General features: G+C 40.1%; 2 protein-coding genes across 3 annotated transcripts; one reads left to right on the top strand and one right to left on the bottom strand.

Annotated features, from left to right (window-relative positions):
* Nucleotides 1-376: 376 nt before the first annotated feature.
* parp2 (poly (ADP-ribose) polymerase 2) lies at nucleotides 377-11,040 on the top strand. Its single transcript, XM_061731044.1, has 17 exons — nucleotides 377-576; nucleotides 1,679-1,888; nucleotides 2,144-2,314; nucleotides 2,690-2,760; nucleotides 3,056-3,106; nucleotides 3,272-3,368; nucleotides 3,535-3,610; nucleotides 3,696-3,798; nucleotides 3,938-4,091; nucleotides 4,175-4,313; nucleotides 4,457-4,520; nucleotides 4,610-4,744; nucleotides 6,154-6,281; nucleotides 6,420-6,519; nucleotides 7,499-7,597; nucleotides 7,851-7,975; nucleotides 10,161-11,040. Exons 1-17 carry the CDS (start codon nucleotides 504-506, stop codon nucleotides 10,318-10,320), a joined length of 1,956 nt encoding a protein of 651 aa, XP_061587028.1. The 5' UTR covers nucleotides 377-503; the 3' UTR covers nucleotides 10,321-11,040.
* Nucleotides 11,041-11,430: 390 nt separating this feature from the next.
* On the bottom strand, nucleotides 11,431-15,574 carry si:ch211-284o19.8 (protein lifeguard 1). 2 transcript variants are annotated; one of them, XM_061731046.1, is made up of 6 exons: nucleotides 15,527-15,574; nucleotides 14,422-14,705; nucleotides 13,752-13,952; nucleotides 13,156-13,284; nucleotides 12,500-12,643; nucleotides 11,431-11,669 (listed from the first exon to the last, which is right to left on the bottom strand). In XM_061731046.1, the coding sequence occupies exons 2-6, from the start codon at nucleotides 14,692-14,694 to the stop codon at nucleotides 11,535-11,537; spliced, it is 882 nt and encodes a 293-aa protein (XP_061587030.1). In that variant the 5' UTR covers nucleotides 14,695-14,705; nucleotides 15,527-15,574; the 3' UTR covers nucleotides 11,431-11,534. The 2 variants fall into 2 exon arrangements, with proteins under 2 accessions (XP_061587030.1, XP_061587029.1); XM_061731045.1 differs by lacking the exon at nucleotides 15,527-15,574 and having other exon boundaries at nucleotides 14,422-14,880.
* Nucleotides 15,575-17,636: the final 2,062 nt, after the last annotated feature.

The raw sequence follows: 17,636 nt of genomic DNA on the forward strand, positions 1-17,636 counted from the left end.
TGCTTTAAGTAGTTTTGAAACCAGTACTTTTATACTTTTACTTGAGTAAAAAACTTGAGTTGATACTTCAACTTCTACAGGTATTTTTAAACTCTAGTATCTATACTTCTACCTGAGGAATGTGAATACTTTTGACACCTCTGGTTATCTTATTTTACTTAGGTATTTCCTTTTTTTTATTTCCCCCCTTTTAAATTAGATTGTAACTAATTATCCTGATGTTACACACTCCGGTACAGAAGGTGGCGGTATGCACCTAATAACGTTGGTTGTGAGCCGACATTAAACCTAGAGAAGAAGAAGAAGAAACGGCCAATACGCATGCGCTAAAGAAGCAATGGAAACAGGTTTGGCAAAGTAGTGAAGCATCCTCAAGTTAAACCATCTTTAGCGGGATTCGGTCAACACGCCGGACCGGCCAGGAAACAGTTTCCCGCCGTGTTTTGTTGTCACTTTGTCCCCCCTTAACCACCACTGCGTGCCCACTATTTTTATAAATCACAATGAGGCGAACCAGAGGTTCGAGAAATAAAAGCCAGAGTAGCCAAGGAAATGAGGAAGTCCTGTCAAAAACAGGTTGGTGTTTGCTACTAAAATAATATGTCACTGAGACGGTGTGGACATGTGTAAATATGTATGGACATGTGTGGACATGTATATATGTGCATGGACAGAGATGTGTGGACAGAGGACTGCTGGAAAATCAGTCCAATTTGATTGTCTCAAATCTGTGTATTCATCTACAGTATAATTGAATTGGGGCCCTCATATAGTTTTCTCAACTAGTCCCACATTGACCACTTTTTAATTTCCCACCTGGGTTGTTTTATGTGGTTGGCCCGTGTGGGACTCGTTCATCACCATGTACTGGATAATCAGCAGTGCTTGCAGTTCAAATGGGATCATCATGAAACACCTTGGTCAATCCCAGACATGGCACATGAACAGAAAGTGGAATGGAGTCTATTTAAAGCAGTACAAGAAAATAATGGCTAGGAAATGCCTGTTTTTGGTTGTTTTTGTTTTAATCAGATCGAACTAACCTTTCACCTTTGACCCTTAATCTCTGTTTCCTTACGGGTGATTTCGACTTGTAGTCAAGACCGCCTAAACCGAGACCTAGACACCAAGACCAGAGAGTATGAAGACCAAGACCAAGACTAGTTCAGCTCAAGACCGGGAGCAAGACAGAAAAATAAACCTAGTTATTTAGTCATCTTGTAGAACATCAGCACCATCCTGGTTCAGCTGGTTAGTTTACATATGAGGTTGTATTCAATATTGTTCAAAAGCCAATGATGCCATAAATGATCTCAAACAAGGCCATTATAAACATAATACTGTAATTAAATAAAGACACACATGCAGATGCACCAAAACATTAAATCAAATGCAAAACTGTACATTGACAAGAGGAAGAACTGGTGATCACAAGATTCTATCACCTTGGTGTGCAACGACATCTCAATCATCCGAGACATGGCGAGACCGAGACAAGACCAAGACCACAAAAAAGTAGTCTCGAGACCAGTCTTGGTCTCAAGAACTTCAAGTCTAGTGTGATTTAAAACAGACTTGTGAACTTATATGGCACTGCACTTAAGTTAATACATTCATTCTTTACTTTGCAGTTGGTACAATGATAAGATATAAATATGCTTATTCTCTCTGTGATCAGTGTGGCAGTGGCAGGGAGACGAGGGACAGTGGGAGCCGTATTCGCCTGCAGATTGTGCCTTTCTAGACTCGGCCGTCTCATCTGGAAAAACGTCCGTCACTCTGGCTCTGGGCTCAGGGACGGCATACAAAATTGATCTGAAGAAGATGGTCCAGATCAACCCTGTGACCAAGTTCAAGAGGAAAATTTGCCTTCAGGCTGTAAAGTCAGGTGTGTGTTACACATCAAAACATACAGATGTAAAAAAAAAAACACAGAAAATCCTCTTTGACTTATAAGGTTGGTCATTACATTTTATGATTAGATAAATACAAGTTTAAAAAAATACGGGACATTATATGTTGTTACATGTCTTTAAAGTGTACAACATTGTTGTTGTCAAGTTTCTCAGTGATGTTATGTTAATAAGGTATCCACGTTTCTGTATGTATTTAGTTTCTGTTTTCTTTTTTCTCTCCTGCTAAGAAAACTTAGTCGAGGCTGGTGATGTGGCAGGTTGCAATGGGAAACCAGATGATCAAGTTAAAGAGGAAGTGGAGGAGACAGAAGAGCAACCAACAGCCAAGAGGAGGAGAGGAAAGAGCAAGAGTACAACAAAAACTGAAGAAATGCCCAAAGTGGAAGTAAAGAGTGAAGGTAAAATAGTTGTTTGTTTTTTTTTTAATGTCCAGGCAGCACTGGATAGATCGTTTATTTGAGTAGGTACCCCCCCCCCCCATACTGAGGCAACAGTCCTCGTTTAGTTGACCCAGGTTCAAGTCCCAGCCTGTGACCCTCGGCTGTGTATTTTTTTTTTTTACCCTTCCTGCTCCCATCTCCTGTCTACCCATTATTGATAATGAAGCATACGTTTAGAGCTGTGGAAGTACTGCGGATACAATCAAAGTGCGATAATTATGACTGAGCTCATGTGTTTATACAGGCGAAGAGCATCTGGTTTTGTCTTGTACTTGATTATAGCGTGTTTTTCACATAAATGTGATTTCTTTTTTCCTATCTTTTGATTACCAGAAGTGGTGAGGACGGTGGTGATGAAAGGCAAAGCTCCAGTGGACCCCGAATGCAAAGCAAAACTCGGAAAGGTACATTTTTTTCTGTCAAGACAAGATGTGAAACTGATGATTGCGGTTTGACACCTGCATGTTCGAAAGCTTTGGTTCTGTAATTCCTGCCTCAGTTCCCCTGGTTAACGTGACAATGCACGGTGAATGCTGCTGTATTCTCTTACAGGTCTCATTCAACAGACATTTATTTTACTGAAATTGAATACGTGCAATTATAAAACAGAAAGGATATGAAACAGTTCAACAAAGAAAAAACAGGTATTTGCAGTGCAGTAGCTTCTGTGATGTAACAGTTGCTCCACTTCTCCTTCAGGCTCATGTTTACAGTGAAGGAAAAGATGTCTACGATGTGATGCTAAACCAGGTAAAGTGCTTAATACCATTTAAATACAGGTTACACTTCTTAAACCAAAGGTGCACTCAATAACATATGAATATTCTACTCATAGCTATTCATAATATTAAGAATTTATTTTATTTTGATGGTGCGATAGTATGAGTTAAAGTTGGCCTCCGTCTTATGTTGCAGACAAATGTTCAGTTCAACAACAACAAATACTACCTGATCCAGCTGCTGGAAGATGACAGCTCCAAGGCTTTCAATGTGTGGATGAGATGGGGCAGAGGTGAGCTCACTGCCCTCAGGTTTTTGCACGTATGATCAGTGGAAATGTTTGCCATGACGCTGGAAGCACTCACAACAAAGCCTCCTTACGTTTAACTGAAACTGACGGATGAAATTACTCAGTGTGATTCATTTTACCTCTCATTTTTTCCCCTCTTATTCTGTAGTGGGCAAAGTGGGTCAAAGCAGCCTCACAGCCTGTGGAGGAGACCTGCTGAAGGCCAAAGATTTCTTCAAGAAAAAGTATGATTTTTGTAATCGACTAAAAAGATGTTCATATGTCTCATGTTCACGTGTGCTGAGTGAAATCATAAAACTTCTGCTGCAGGTTTCTTGACAAGACGAAGAACGAGTGGGAATATCGGGACACTTTTGAGAAAGTAGATGGAAAATATGACATGCTGTTTGTGGACTACAGCTCGAACAAGATGGTACTTTTCAGCTTAAAAAGAAAAGAAATACATATGTATACACATATAATATATGTTATTCTGAATTTCTTCATGTTTAGGCTTCCAAAGTTTCTTAAGGTCATTGAGACTGAACATTTGGTGTTTTTCACTGTTCCAGGAGGAGAACCAGACCACAGTGGACGCTGCACCCAAGAAAAGGACCTCGAAGCTGCACGCAAGGGTCCAGTCTCTCCTGGAGCTCATCTGTGACCTCAAAGCCATGGAGGAATGCGTTCTGGAGATGAAGTTTGACACCCGAAAAGCTCCTCTTGGTTGGTTGGACTTGATACAAAAGTTTATCCTGATATACCCAGAATTTTTACAATGTTTTTTTTTTTTGCCTTCCTACCAAAAGGCAAGCTGACGTCGGAGCAGATCCGTGGAGGCTATGAAGCCTTAAAGAGAATCGAGGACTGCTTGAAGAAGAAGGGCAGCAGTCGGGAGCTGGTGGCAGCATGCAACCAGTTTTACACACGCATCCCCCATGACTTCGGGTACGCTGTGTGCACTTGAACCGTAACAGGGCACCAATGACGTAGGAAAGAAAAAAAAAACTTTGAATCTTTGCTTCATTACTATCATGATGTGACTAAACGTTTTAAACTAAAAGTAAAAACATAAATAAATGCAATTTCAGGTTGAAAACTCCCCCAATCATCCGCACAGATGTTGAGTTGAAGGAAAAGATCACTTTGTTGGAGGTGAATTATTTGATTCTTTTTCAAAAAATTTTGTAATAAATCTCCTAAATACTGAACATTTTAAATCTACATGATGTCTTATCTTCTAGGCATTAAGTGACATCCAGATTGCGGTGAAAATGGTCCAGTCCAGTGCTGACAGTGACGAGCACCCCCTGGACAGGCAGTATCAGTCCCTGCAGTGCAATCTTCAGCCTCTGGACTCCAGCAGCAATGAATTCAAGGTCTGTGAAATGTAAATAATTAACGATCCAATACACTCAGCTGGTGTGACAAAAACCAGATCGGAAGGATAAGAACAGACGCACCAACACAGATTACTTGAAGATGCTCTGTGGGGCTTTGGCTAGTCTGCCCCACTACTGAGTCTGATTTTCCTGCTCATTATTGAGTTTCCATTATTCCAAATATTTATACATGACCTTCCTGTAGCAATAATAAATTATATTTAAACAGCTTAGTAGAGTTGGGTGAAAAGCAGTAGTAATCTGACTCTCAAGGCTTTTTACATCTGATTTTAATATGTGTCCTGCAACTAGTGACCATCCTCCGACTGTATACAAATAAACACCAGTCAGCTCATAGATCAGTGATGAGCCTCGAGATGTTTCCTTAAAACCCTATATTATTGTTCAAGTAAACCACACAGTATGTTTTTCAGAAGAAGCCACTTCACGTTATGAGTTTCATTCATTAACAGTTTAATGTGCTATATAATAGGTGTGATATGAGAAAGGTAAGAGTTCGGTGAAATATTTGATTTGTGGTGTTGCAGAGCTCAGTGCACACACACGTCCGTTGATTTCTTAAACCGTGACAATCAAAGTAACTATGGCCCGTCCACTATGTGGTGCACAGCAACATATTACCCCACACTCTTTTGCTTCATGCAACATTAAACATAATTTGTTCATTGTTCTTAACCGAGGGGCAGAAGGTTTGCTATGAACGACAGAATTATGTGTTTGCACTTTGCAATACAAATGAAACCGATTATTTCTAGAAATAAGCAATTAAAACACACTCTTAGAATAAATCAGGCCTGCAGATGGTAATTCAGTCTTACCGCAGCCACATTTGTGTTCACACTCTCATATGAATAAAGACTCAAGCTTCCCCTGAAGGTGGGGTTAGGGATTTTAGCTCACTGAGTAAATTTAATGGGTTGGTACCGCGGACCGCTCTGGAACATCTTCATTTCTAAAGAATGGAGATCTCGTGCACCAAAGCTGTAATGTGACGACACCTTGACGCGTCCTACTACAGATAACCTGACCGAGGGACGCTAGTTTTGGCGATATCGTATTTTCCTCGTTTTAGAATATGAGTTTGAAGACCTATGGTGACATAAAGAGGAAAGATGAGGTGTGGAAATACGTCTCCACCAACTTTGATTTAAAAGATGTAGTCAAAAAACAATAGAAAAATGCTGTTTTTTTTACTTTTTTCTTTAATGTGTGATATGTGAAGGGCCTTTAAGACATGAAACTGAGTCCACTTTCAGATCCTTCACGATGCGTAGAGATGCAGCACCACGTGAAACCGTCTGCGTGTTGTTACTTGTATAGTCAGCAAGCTTTGACACAGCTTGCCTGAATATGTTCAAAAGTACTTTCATCCTCTCTGTGTGAAGGTAATAGACAGATATCTGCAGTCCACTCACGCCCCCACTCATAATGACTACACCATGAGTGTCCTCGACATCTTCGCTTTGGACAGAAACGAGGAGGGCAGCAAATTCCTCTCAGACTTGCACAACAGGTCAGAAGAAACGCCGCCGCTTGATTGTTTTGACTTTAAAAATTCAGCTGTTACTATCAGACAAAGATTTCAGTGAAAAGTGTGTTTTTTCTTGACTCTGCACTCCCATTGAAGTAACCCCATGTTTGTGTGTACCAGGACTCTGCTGTGGCACGGTTCCCGTCTCTCTAACTGGGTCGGCATCCTCAGCAAGGGCCTCCGAGTGGCCCCACCCGAGGCTCCCGTCACGGGTTACATGGTGAGATGAGGGACGACCAAAACAAAACAAAAAAACAACATATTTCTGTTTTTGTTTTCTCTTGTTTCAGAAATATCTGAAAGAAATGAAATCAAAGATTCAGTCAAGAATAGAAAATTATAAACTGATTAGATTATAATTCCACCTATTTTCTAATATTCAAATTATTTTTAATTAAATGAATCCATAAACTCTAGGCCGGATTATCCATATACTGAACCGGGCGAGCGCTCAGGGGCAGCAGCCAATGAGGGGGCACCAAATCAAATGACTTACTGGACCATATATGTCATATTTTGTTATTTTCTCTATATATTTGCTGGAAGAGGAGCAAACAGGTACATCAGTAACCAATGATATACCGTAATAAAAATACATGAAAATAATAGTAATAAAATAAAAAGAATTGCGTTTGAGTGATTAGTGTGCTGTTCCCTACCGTCACATCAGCTCATTCAGTTGGCCTGTTTGATTGTTTAGTCATATGCTGTAATAGTTTTGCATGTAGTCCTCAGACAGGCCGTATATGATGGAAATAGCGATAGTTAACATGTGGTGTTACATTGGCAGTGAGTTGCATTCTGATTGGAGCATCAGTGTAGTATGGACTTTGTAGACTCATGTCTATCTGTGGTGTTACTCTTAGTTGGTTGCTTGTCTTACATTTATTTGTAGTATGAGTGTTGAGCATGTACTTCAGCAATACGTTCATGTAAATCTATGGTCTTTATAACCATAGTAAATTTCCCTTTTTTTTACCGTAAAATGTGGGAAGAGGGGGGCACTTCAAGTGTGGTCACCCTGGGGCTGGAGTTAATCTGGGTTTGCATAAATTTACTGAAAAAAAAAATCATTTTTTTGTGTGTCAGTAATCATCATTTGCTCATGCATCTGTTTTCTGTGCAGAAGAAAAGCAACCAAAATGTTCTGAATTTTACCTCGCTCAACAATTTTACAATTTATTTTCTCTTTCATCCAGTTCGGTAAAGGCATCTACTTTGCTGACATGGCATCAAAAAGTGCCAACTACTGCTTTGCCAACCAGAGTAACCACGTTGGACTGCTGCTGCTGTGTGAGGTGATTTCATTTGTTTCTTTTTTCATTTGTGTACAATATCAACTTGTTTTGATTAGACAGCAGATGAGAAAATATCCTGCTCTGGGAATGAGTATTGAAGATATCTTCAATGTAATTGTCTGGTGAGATTACTGGGTAAAGTGGGAAGATAAACTCCTGCCTGTAAAAGTCCAGTTACACGTAAACCAGATGTGATCTGAACATCTTTTGCCCAGATGATACGACACTTGTGTTTGTGTTTGTGTGTGTACAGGTGGCTTTGGGAGACAGCAACGAGCTGCTTCAAGCCGACTACGATGCCAACAATCTGCCTGAAGGAAAGCACAGCACCAAGGGTCTTGGACGGACCGGACCTGACCCCAAAAACGCCGTCACACTGTTAGTTGCTCTCGCTTTATTTACAAATCTCATACAGGCCGCATATTGATGCCCAGTTGTTAAGAAAAATCCTTAAACTGTTTGACAGGAAGTGTTTTTATGTGACAGGAGGTAACTCAGCTCTTAGAGGCATCAGTGATTTATCAGTTTTTTGTTTTGATAAAACAACCACCGCTTCTGGTGTCATGTGATGCGCCTCGCTCATTGGCTTTAATGTCAGTTTTTCCTCCAAGGTAGATTTACGGGGGAGATTCCTCCATCATCTCAGTGTTTGTGTACACAAAAACTAACTGTGTAATCTACTTAGACATTTCTATTGAGGCCTGACTTCAAGCACTATACATAAGTGTTGCATGGTTCTGTAACAAAAAGTCTGAATGTGAGGTGAGCCCGGTGAAATGAAAGTCAGAATAGTGTATACTGAACTCTGTTTGCTCTGTGGTGATGGACTGACCTCTCATTCACCTTGTTTGTTCTGCTGCGCCGCTTGTTATCTGTAGATTTCACAAAATCACATTTTTCGTTGCAGAGCGGTCATGCAGAGCGTGAAGCAGAGCGTTGTTTTGAGTAGTGCAAGCCTGACATGAATGGAACTTTGAAGATGCTTGAATTATTTATTTATTCGTTTAACCAAGCTACCGATCACTTTGAAGCAAAAAGGTTTGATTTCTCAAAAGATGGTTGTACAAGATAAAGCTCATGATGTTGTTTTGTGCTCTGACTTTTAGAGGTTGTTTTTTTTTTACTGAAGTTTAAAACTTCAAAAGATAATAATAATATCTGGCATTTTAACCAGCAGGAGGAGAAAAATGTTTCCATTTGATTTATCAAACTTATGTTTAATTCTTAACTACACTTTACTTCATCGTCACAGAACAGCTGGCGATGACTTTGTGTGAAAACTTCTTCTCCGCCACAGCCATCCACCTTTTTTCATCTTACCTTGCCTTTGAGTCTTCCCCATCACATCAACCAACCTCGTCTTTCACCAGTTGTCAAAAGTGCTTTTTCCATCTTGCCCTCACGGTCTCCGCATTCATCCCTTTGCTTAATTGACCCAACTTTTTCTCCTTCCTTTGTCTTTCTCTTGCACATCTCATCATTAGTCTCCCATCTCCTGAAACTAAGTCTTGTTATTCTCCTTCCAGATGACACACCAAGCGTCTACTTGTCTCCATTATAATTTGCAGTAGTCTCTCACTCATCTTGCAGATTTTCTCTACCACCCAGAGCCTCTCTCAACTCCATCCTGAACTTTACACACCAGCCTTCCTTCTTCAGATTCCACCACTTGTTCTTCTGTGCTTGACCCCCCCTCTTTTGTACCACCAGTCATCCTGGATAATATTGTCCTCTGCTGTCTGGCTACGCTCTGCCCTGTCACAACCTTGCAGGCTCCTGTGAAGAATATAGTTCCTTCATACTTACCATCACTCTTATATTAATAGTATATATTTGATCTAGCATGGAGGCTTTTTTATGACACTAAAAAAATGTTGACTTTTTTTTATGGCTTCAAAATTTGATGTGCTTTAAATATGCTGTATACTTTTTAAGTATCCTGCATATTTTTAAGTACCTTTATAATATAAAAGGGGGCATCTGTAGAATATCATTTTTACTTATTAAACAACAGTAGGACCTATGCAATTTCACAAAACTTAATTTTGCAACCAGTTTTATAATAGGAAAACACCTTTTGTGAGGTATATTTATAGGTTAAATACTTATTCTGCTGAGTGAGTACTTCGTTTTAAGCAGATATCGTCGAAAAATGAGTTTGCTTCATCGGTGGAAACATTCCTCTCTGAATGTCTGACAGGTCTGATGACTGGAGAAACAGGACACTTGAAACAGGAAAAAAAGGAATCCATGAAATGGGACTTCTCTATTTTCTTTCATTTTATTTTTTGAGAAAATGAGTGACGGATTAATAAATAATGAAAATAATTTGTTAATGACAAATCACATTGCTGCTAAATAGGTACTGAAGCAGCACTGGAAGTTTCCAGGTTGCTACTTTATTAATTTCTTAGTTTGATTTAGTTTTCATGAGGAAATGGAATCACATTTATAAAAACAGGAACTTTCAAGGATGGGGAGTTTGTGTGTATATTATTAAATCCATGATAACATGGTAATTAACATGCGGTTTGATTCCTTATCCCTCTTTGCTCTTATTCAGGGATGGTATGACGGTGCCAATGGGCCCCGGAGTGAAAACCGGAGTGGGAAACAGCAACGCTTACAGCCTCCTCTACAACGAGTACATTGTTTACAATCCAGCACAGACTCGCATGAAGTATCTGCTGCGGATCCAGTTCAAGTATTCTTCACTGTGGTGAAAACAATGCGGTGGTGTGATATCTGGGGAATCCAATTTTAAGAAGCAGACGGGACATTCATGCTCCACATACAAATAATTCCTCTTGATCTTGGGCTTTGAGGGTTAAAAGAACGGTTTCTCTCACTAATGCAGAGCAGCAGCAGCAGCTCTGGTCGACATCTATTGCAAATCTGTTTCTTTTCCGTCTAAAATTATAGTTAACATTTTGTGCGTGAAATGATTGATGGTGATAATTGTAAAAATAAAATATGGAAACTTTTAAATTGTAGGACATTTTTAAACAAAAACATTCCCAAATTTAGTCACCAACTGTGTTTTCTACCAAAGATGGTACAATAAAGGCCCAAAAGACCAGAATTATTTTAGACGCTATAGATTCAACAGTTTCTTTAAATCTTACATTCTTATTGGTGTAGGAATCTCAGTGGTAGAAGGGTGATTGAAAGTGAAAACATTTATTAGCTGCAGCTGTGTCATTGACGCCACCAGCAGTATCTGACAGATCTGATGGTCCTGTGAGAATAACATTTGACGTTTTCTGTGGTGGGGGTGGGTTTGTGAAATTTCTCTCGTCCGCCCAGGCGGCTGATGCCTCTCAAATCAGCAAACTGACTTGGATCTGCACCAAATAAAGAGAACCTGCAGAACACTTTGCACTGCCTTTGGTTCATGTTGTTCTCAACTGTGAATGTTGTCACATTAATAAAAGCTGTATGTACCAACATTCCTCTCACTTTGGTTTTTGCTTGCTCTGTTCTTCAGCCCAGGTCCTCAGGACCCAAAGTTTCCTTTCTCACATACAGCTGGCTCAAGATAATGGGCCATTCGCTGGCTTGTGTAAACCTTGTTGACCAGGTGATGACGATCCAGTCGGGTGTGTTTGAGCAGAAAATCTCTAAAAAAATGCAGCTCAGGGGGTCCTGAAGACCTGGATTAAATATAATAATATAATATATCATATATTATGAAACATCTGACTGAAAAGACCAAAAGTCCTGAAGAGGAATTAGATGTGATTAAAAAATGTGTCCCGACGGCATCAAACATACAGTGTCTATTCAGGTAAAAATTGGCCAAACACAATATTTTGTTTAAAAAAAACCTCATTTTTATTGTCGTCACGTTTAGATTATTTACATAATTATAGAGCAGGTTTTAATTACAGATTGGAGTGTCCTAGTGGGAGGGTTTGTGTGTGTTGTGTATGCGGTTTCACCTCCTCCCCAGCAGGTAGAGGAAGATGAGCACGATGTCCAGGTATAAAGTGAGAGCGGCATTGATGTATTCCTCTGGATCCAGACGGTAGCTCATGGTCCCCATCATCAGCTGACAGTCCACCATCAGGAACTGAGGCAGAGGAGAGGAGAAGGATGCAGAATTACTAGATGACTCAAGACTTACTCATCACTGTAGGAAACCTATGTGTACATGGTGCAACTAAAAGGTTTGCCTCTGCACTTTTCGTATCCTGGTTTGGTGGGCAGTAAATTGACTTTTAACCATAAACGTAACTATTTGGATTGTTTCCAATTGCAAAAGAGCGGGGGCTGCAGGATTGCTAATGACCTTAGATCACGTGTCAAACTTGAGGCCTGCGGGCCAAATCCAGCCCGCAATAACTATTTATGTGGCCCTCTAGAAATTTAAAGTCATAACTGTCTAATTAAAGCAGCCGCTTTCCATCATGCAAAAACTTTAAGTACTGCCAAACCGGCCCTTTGAGGTCATTTATGATCTTGATGTGTTTGACACCCCTGCCTTAAATCAACAAGTTCAAAATGTAAAACTAAAAACACTCATTCAACGGCCTTCCTGTTTCATTGCAAGCCATTTGGTATGTAGTTTGTTGATACTAGTCAAGCTTTTGCCTTGCCTGCATGACATGCTTGTTTCTATAAACAGATCCTTGCTTATCTAAGGGCACTTTTTTCTGCACTTGCTTGTCCTGCCTTGTGGAAATCAGAATCAAATCCAAACAAATCAGAATAATTCTTGGTATCAGGAAAAGAATTAGATTGCTGACAAGTTTATTGTGAAATTACCACAACAACAAACTTACTTTTATTTAATATAAATGCTTCTGCTTCTCAAAAGAGAAGTGAAAGTCTGTAACCCTCAAAGAGGCAGTCCAGTGATCATGGTGTGTTGCATGAGTCGTTGTCGTTCTATGTCCTTACCAAAGAGTAGAGCAGAGCTCCCAGACATCCATAGGCAACATCCGTAATGTAGGAGTAGTAGAAGGTGCAGAAGAATCCAAACATGACGAAGTCCAAAGCCACAATCAACAGCAAGCCGTAGCAAATGGTAAAATCATAACGAGTCTGGAAATAAGACAGGACGACGTGTGAGTTCATTTCACTAAGACTAGACTAGACATCAAACAAATATCACACAACTTCTAGTTTTTATTCTTTCTTCTTTTCATTAAGCACTAGTTTTATTGTATCTGGCAAGTTGTAATGATGAACTTGAATCTAATTTATTATTATATCTAATTGATTACAAAGGAGATGTTATGTGGCTTCCATCTATTTTTGCACTGAATCATTTCCAGCTGTGTAAAATTTTCCATTCAGTGGTGATTTAAATCTGCTCATTGTCTTAAAGTGTCCATGTGGATTTATTAGTTGATTATTTCAAATCCTGTTTTTGCTTCTATGTTCATTTATGCAGTTGCAACATGTTTTATTCTCAATCCAAATGTGGATAATTTATAAAAATGAACATTTGAGCTGCAAAGTCAAAACTAAAGGTCAGCTGGGAGGTCTGGAAGCTGGCCAGCTGACTTTTTGCCTGAAATACAACTCCTCTGCTCAGCTCCCAGTTGTCTAACCTGTGCAGAGAAAGCGATGATGGCAACAGAAATCACCAGCGTCACTGCCATAGTGACGACCACCGCTTTGGTGTTATGGAAGGAGGCGATGGTCCCCACCATGTATGACAAACTCAGGGTGACGACAATCTGCAACCGAAAAGTTAAACTTTACACACACAGAAATGTATCATATCTAATCATGGAAACTTTGTAGTTTGTTTTTGATTCTTGTAATTATAGTATTCATGCATGCAATATTTAAAAATCCTAATGTAACACAAGCTTGCCCTGATTTACTTTCCAGCAAAACCTCAGCCACTCTGAGCATGTGAGAGCAATCTTAGGGGGAGCTGAGGTTTTCTTTTGGAAAAAGCAACAATATTATTCAAGTAATTTCTCACTTCCACTTGTTTCTGTTTAATTTCTCAGACAAAGGTGCTCTATAACGAGGCAGCACCTCGTCTCCTGGAACAAAAATATTTCACTAGCGGTTCATATTCAGCATTTATTTCATTTTAAACTGCAAAGATATGTTTCTTCAAGAGCTCTATGACTTTCTGTTATCCTCCAAGGATACGGAGGACCATAAAAGCCTCCGTGTGTCTGTGACCCACCAATCCTACGATGTTCCAGGGGTGGCGGCGGCTGAAGGACTTGCAGCAGCTAAGGGCGAGGGCCACCACGGCGAAAACAATGAAGGAGCTGAGATAGGCCCACAGGTTGTTCTGCACAGCCTCTTTGACCTCGCTGGAGAAGGTGAACACACACACCACGCTGAAGGTGAACAGCAGCTGCAGAGTCAGGATAGAGAACACCTGCACAGGGAAACATGACAGACTTATCTATATGACAAAAACCAAAAGAGAAGCTCTCGGTCAACATTAACAGACATTGCCAAGAAACTAAAAGGGTTATAACGTAAGAGGATATTCCTCCTCCTGACAGCCTCGGTTTTCTGAAAGACCAGGAGACGGCTGTAATTAAGGGTTAGAATAAAATGAAATACCATCTCGAGAAAAAAAGCTTTTAAAAGTAAAAAGCAGCTGAAGGTGCCACTAACGCAAATTAAAATTTGACCCAGACACCTGCTTCTTTTTTGCCATTTGCAAATGTTTCTCCCTCCCTCAATTTTTGTGTCTTTAAAAATCTCCCATACTGGCCAAACACAAGGACGAAGCGTTATTTGTGAAGTGCTTGACAGAGTTTACATCCAAAACCAGACCTATCTCAAGACATCCTCCGTCATTCACGTTGCAGTCTTGAAGTTAGAGAGAATAAACACACCTTTCTTACAAAGCCTCGCCTCACTGTCTTGTCATCAAAAGACGAGGAGGATATAAATGGAGTCGTTTCTGGTGGGTTTATGTCACAGAAAGACTCATATTGAGTAGTGGGGTGGCTGATGCAGGCAGGCTCGGCTTTGGGTAGGTTGTAGGTAGCTGGGCCATCGTAGGGTGGAGGATCTTCCCCTTGGTAGGAATACGGCGGCGGAGAGGACGCATCATTGCCCGGAGCACCTGGGGTTGGTTTGGATGGGGAGCTTGTGGTATCAGACATTGTGATTGAAACTGGAGAATAGACGAGAACAAATTACTCAAGGGTGGAGTAGAATTAAGGAAGTAAGATTTGAGCTGGGGTTGAGGATTTTTAGTTTAACTCAGCAGTAATTGTGTGAAGACCAGAATTGTCTCATTTCGTGTAGTTTTTAAAGATTTATGATGAATCTTAATTTAGCGTGTGAAAACTAAAAACAGGAAAATGTATTCATACTTTCAGTTCAATCAGTATGACAGCAGAAGCAGCTTAGGTGGAACATAAACAAGGTGCAGAGAAATCTGTTCTGTTTACATGTTTAATGACCATAAACAGTCTTTCACTTAGCCATCTTTATAACCTTTACCAATGTCAGATCTTAAAAATATGGGTTAACTTACCTTAAATTGTTTGGATATCAAGTAGAAAATAAAACAGTTATGTCTACATAAAATCCCTGAAAATATGCTTGAATCAATGGTAATTTGGCTTTTGTTTAAGTTGAGTAATCTGAGTATTTGAAGGACCTGATCAGTGCTCCACAACAAATAGATTTTTATGTCTTGGAAACTCAGGTACACTGTATGCCTTTTCTCTCTACTTGTCAGCACAGTTAAACTCATAAATACAAGTATTAAAAGGTACAGTGATGCACTTATAATTGTTGTGTATTATGACACCTAATTCATCTTAAACCCAGATATAAAAGAGAAGAAGAAAAAACAAAGTCCATCCCTGTGTGGTTTTAGTATTCCTTTCAATCACTGGATTGATCCATCATAGAGATACAGCATCGTTCCCCAATAGTTTTGTTTTGCAATAAGGAAGGAATAAATAAAACGAATGATGCCCTTACCTTTTTGCCAGCAGTTTAGCGCTTAAACAGTACATATGGCAGTGGGCCTCTTTTATTCCACCAAACTGTGGTGGAGCTTCATTTCCTTCCTGTTGAACGTGACGTAAATCATTTCTGTCTGAGGACTCAGTGTTGGAAACTCCTGCTTTGCTTCAGATGAGATTACCACGAGTGTCTGGAGATTCCTTTCAGTTTTTCTTTGTCCTCACCAGACTGATGTTCAATAAGCTTCAGTAAACTTTTATTTAATTGTGTTTTTCTAGAGCATTTCCATAATTGATAGAAATCCGAGGCCTTTTATGACACTTTGTTGTTGTTGTGATTTATGGCTTTAAAACATTTGCCTTGTGTGTGTTGCTGAAAGGCAGGAATTATAAATGTTTCCACATCACTGATTATTTCTCCAATCCAAAGAGTCAAAGAAGATTTCAGTTCCTGATATTTTATATTTTCCAATATATTTTTTACTTGCTTGGAATCTTTTCTTCCCTTGTCACGAGTTTTTCATTGCCAACTGTGACCTTGGGTTACTGCTGTGCACATGACAATAAAGTTTAAAGTTTGATTGGAATAAGAATGTGTTTGTGCTTGAAGGAAATACTACAGTCACTATCCTGGTGAGTCCAAAGGTTTTTGATGTTGCAACTATTGTATAATTTAACAAAACCCAGGAAAACAGAGACCTTAAAATTAACCTCCTCTTATTTTAATGTTACTTTTTTGGCTTATATCTTAGTCAAAGGGCTTTTAAATGTTATTCAGGAATTTTCATCCTCCCATTTTTGTAGATGAATTTGTGTTCTGACATTTTATTCACCGTTTTAAACAGAAACCGTCTTCAATCAGTGATATTTTCACACATACGCGCTCACCTCATGTGTAAATCTGCTTCATGTCCATGCGGGCTTAAAGGTTAGAATGGAAAGTTCAGCCCTGATCTAGAGCATGGCAGAGGAAGTGGTTGAGGGTCATCATGTGATACAGCTGAAATCTCCTGCAGGCTGCAGCTTATGAAGGACATCGTAGTTTTGACTATGAAATGAATGCAATGACTACAAATTAGGAAAATATATCGAGTCCCCGGTGATTTTTCTTAAAAATGTAAAGAGCTACATCTGTGAATTTAAACAAAATTAAAAAGCTCACATTTGTGGAACCTTTGTTTTTTTTAATCATTTTATGACTAAGTAATAATTCATGGAGGCATGGTGTATAAAGGCTGAATTATGGTTCTGCGTCAAAACGACGCCGTGTCTACGGCGTGTGGTTTTTGTACACGCAGAGGACACGCCGTCACATGCGCCGTCTCTGACGTGCACCTCCTGAAAATTGTAACTACGCGTCGAGGAGACGCCGACCACACGCAGACCGAGAGGGCTGTGATTGGTTCGTTTGAAAGCGAAGCATTTCCGGTTTCCGGTTTGAATCAGTAGTGAACTTCCAGGGCTCTTTTCTTCGTTTATATGTGATTTTTTTTGTTTTTGTTTTTTGCACAATAGTTGTCCTTATCTCTTTGATTTACTGTGACCGGAAAAAGTCGGATAAACCATTCAGAAAAAGATCGCTAACTAGTGGCCGCGGGGGGTACTGCACCGCGACCAAATGGAGAGACGGAGAAGTCCGAAGGATTCGTGACGACGTCACGGGTGCGCCGTGTGCTCTGCGTGTGTGTGACGCAGAAGTATACCCGCACCTTAAAGGGCTGAGTATGGTTCTGCGTCACACACACGCAGAGCACACGGCGCACCCGTGACACCGTCACGAACTGTTCAGACTTCTCCGTCTCTCCATTTGGTCGCGGTGCAGTACCCCCCGCGGCCACTAGTTAGCGATCTTTTTCTGAATGGTTTATCCGACTTTTTCCGGTCACAGTAAATCAAAGAAATAAGGACAACTATTGTGCAAAAAACAAAAACAAAAAGAATCACATATAAACGAAGAAAAAAGCCCTGGAAGTTCACTACTGCTTCAAACCGGAAACCGGAAATGCTTCGCTTTCAAACGAACCAATCACAGCCCTCTCGGTCTGCGTGTGGACGGCGTCTCCTCGACGCGTAGTTACAATTTTCGGGAGGTGCACGTCACTGACGGCGCATGTGACGGCGTGTCC

Source organism: Cololabis saira, chromosome 10 (assembly GCF_033807715.1).
Source record: "Cololabis saira isolate AMF1-May2022 chromosome 10, fColSai1.1, whole genome shotgun sequence".
NCBI classification, from domain to species: domain Eukaryota; kingdom Metazoa; phylum Chordata; class Actinopteri; order Beloniformes; family Belonidae; genus Cololabis; species Cololabis saira.

What these genes read in the sequence shown, in the direction of transcription:
- parp2 (XM_061731044.1), top strand. Translation starts at nt 504, where the DNA reads ATGAGGCGAACCAGAGGTTCGAGAAATAAAAGCCAGAGTAGCCAAGGA. An exon ending in AGTGGAAGTAAAGAGTGAAG is followed by an intron (nt 2,315 to 2,689) that starts GTAAAATAGTTG and finishes TTTGATTACCAG; the next exon opens with AAGTGGTGAGGACGGTGGTG. An exon ending in GTGGATGAGATGGGGCAGAG is followed by an intron (nt 3,369 to 3,534) that starts GTGAGCTCACTG and finishes CTTATTCTGTAG; the next exon opens with TGGGCAAAGTGGGTCAAAGC.
- si:ch211-284o19.8 (XM_061731046.1), bottom strand. Translation starts at nt 14,694, where the DNA reads ATGTCTGATACCACAAGCTCCCCATCCAAACCAACCCCAGGTGCTCCG. An exon ending in GGCGAGGCTTTGTAAGAAAG is followed by an intron (nt 13,953 to 14,421) that starts GTGTGTTTATTC and finishes TTCCCTGTGCAG; the next exon opens with GTGTTCTCTATCCTGACTCT. An exon ending in GAGCTCTGCTCTACTCTTTG is followed by an intron (nt 11,670 to 12,499) that starts GTAAGGACATAG and finishes CCTCTGCCTCAG; the next exon opens with TTCCTGATGGTGGACTGTCA.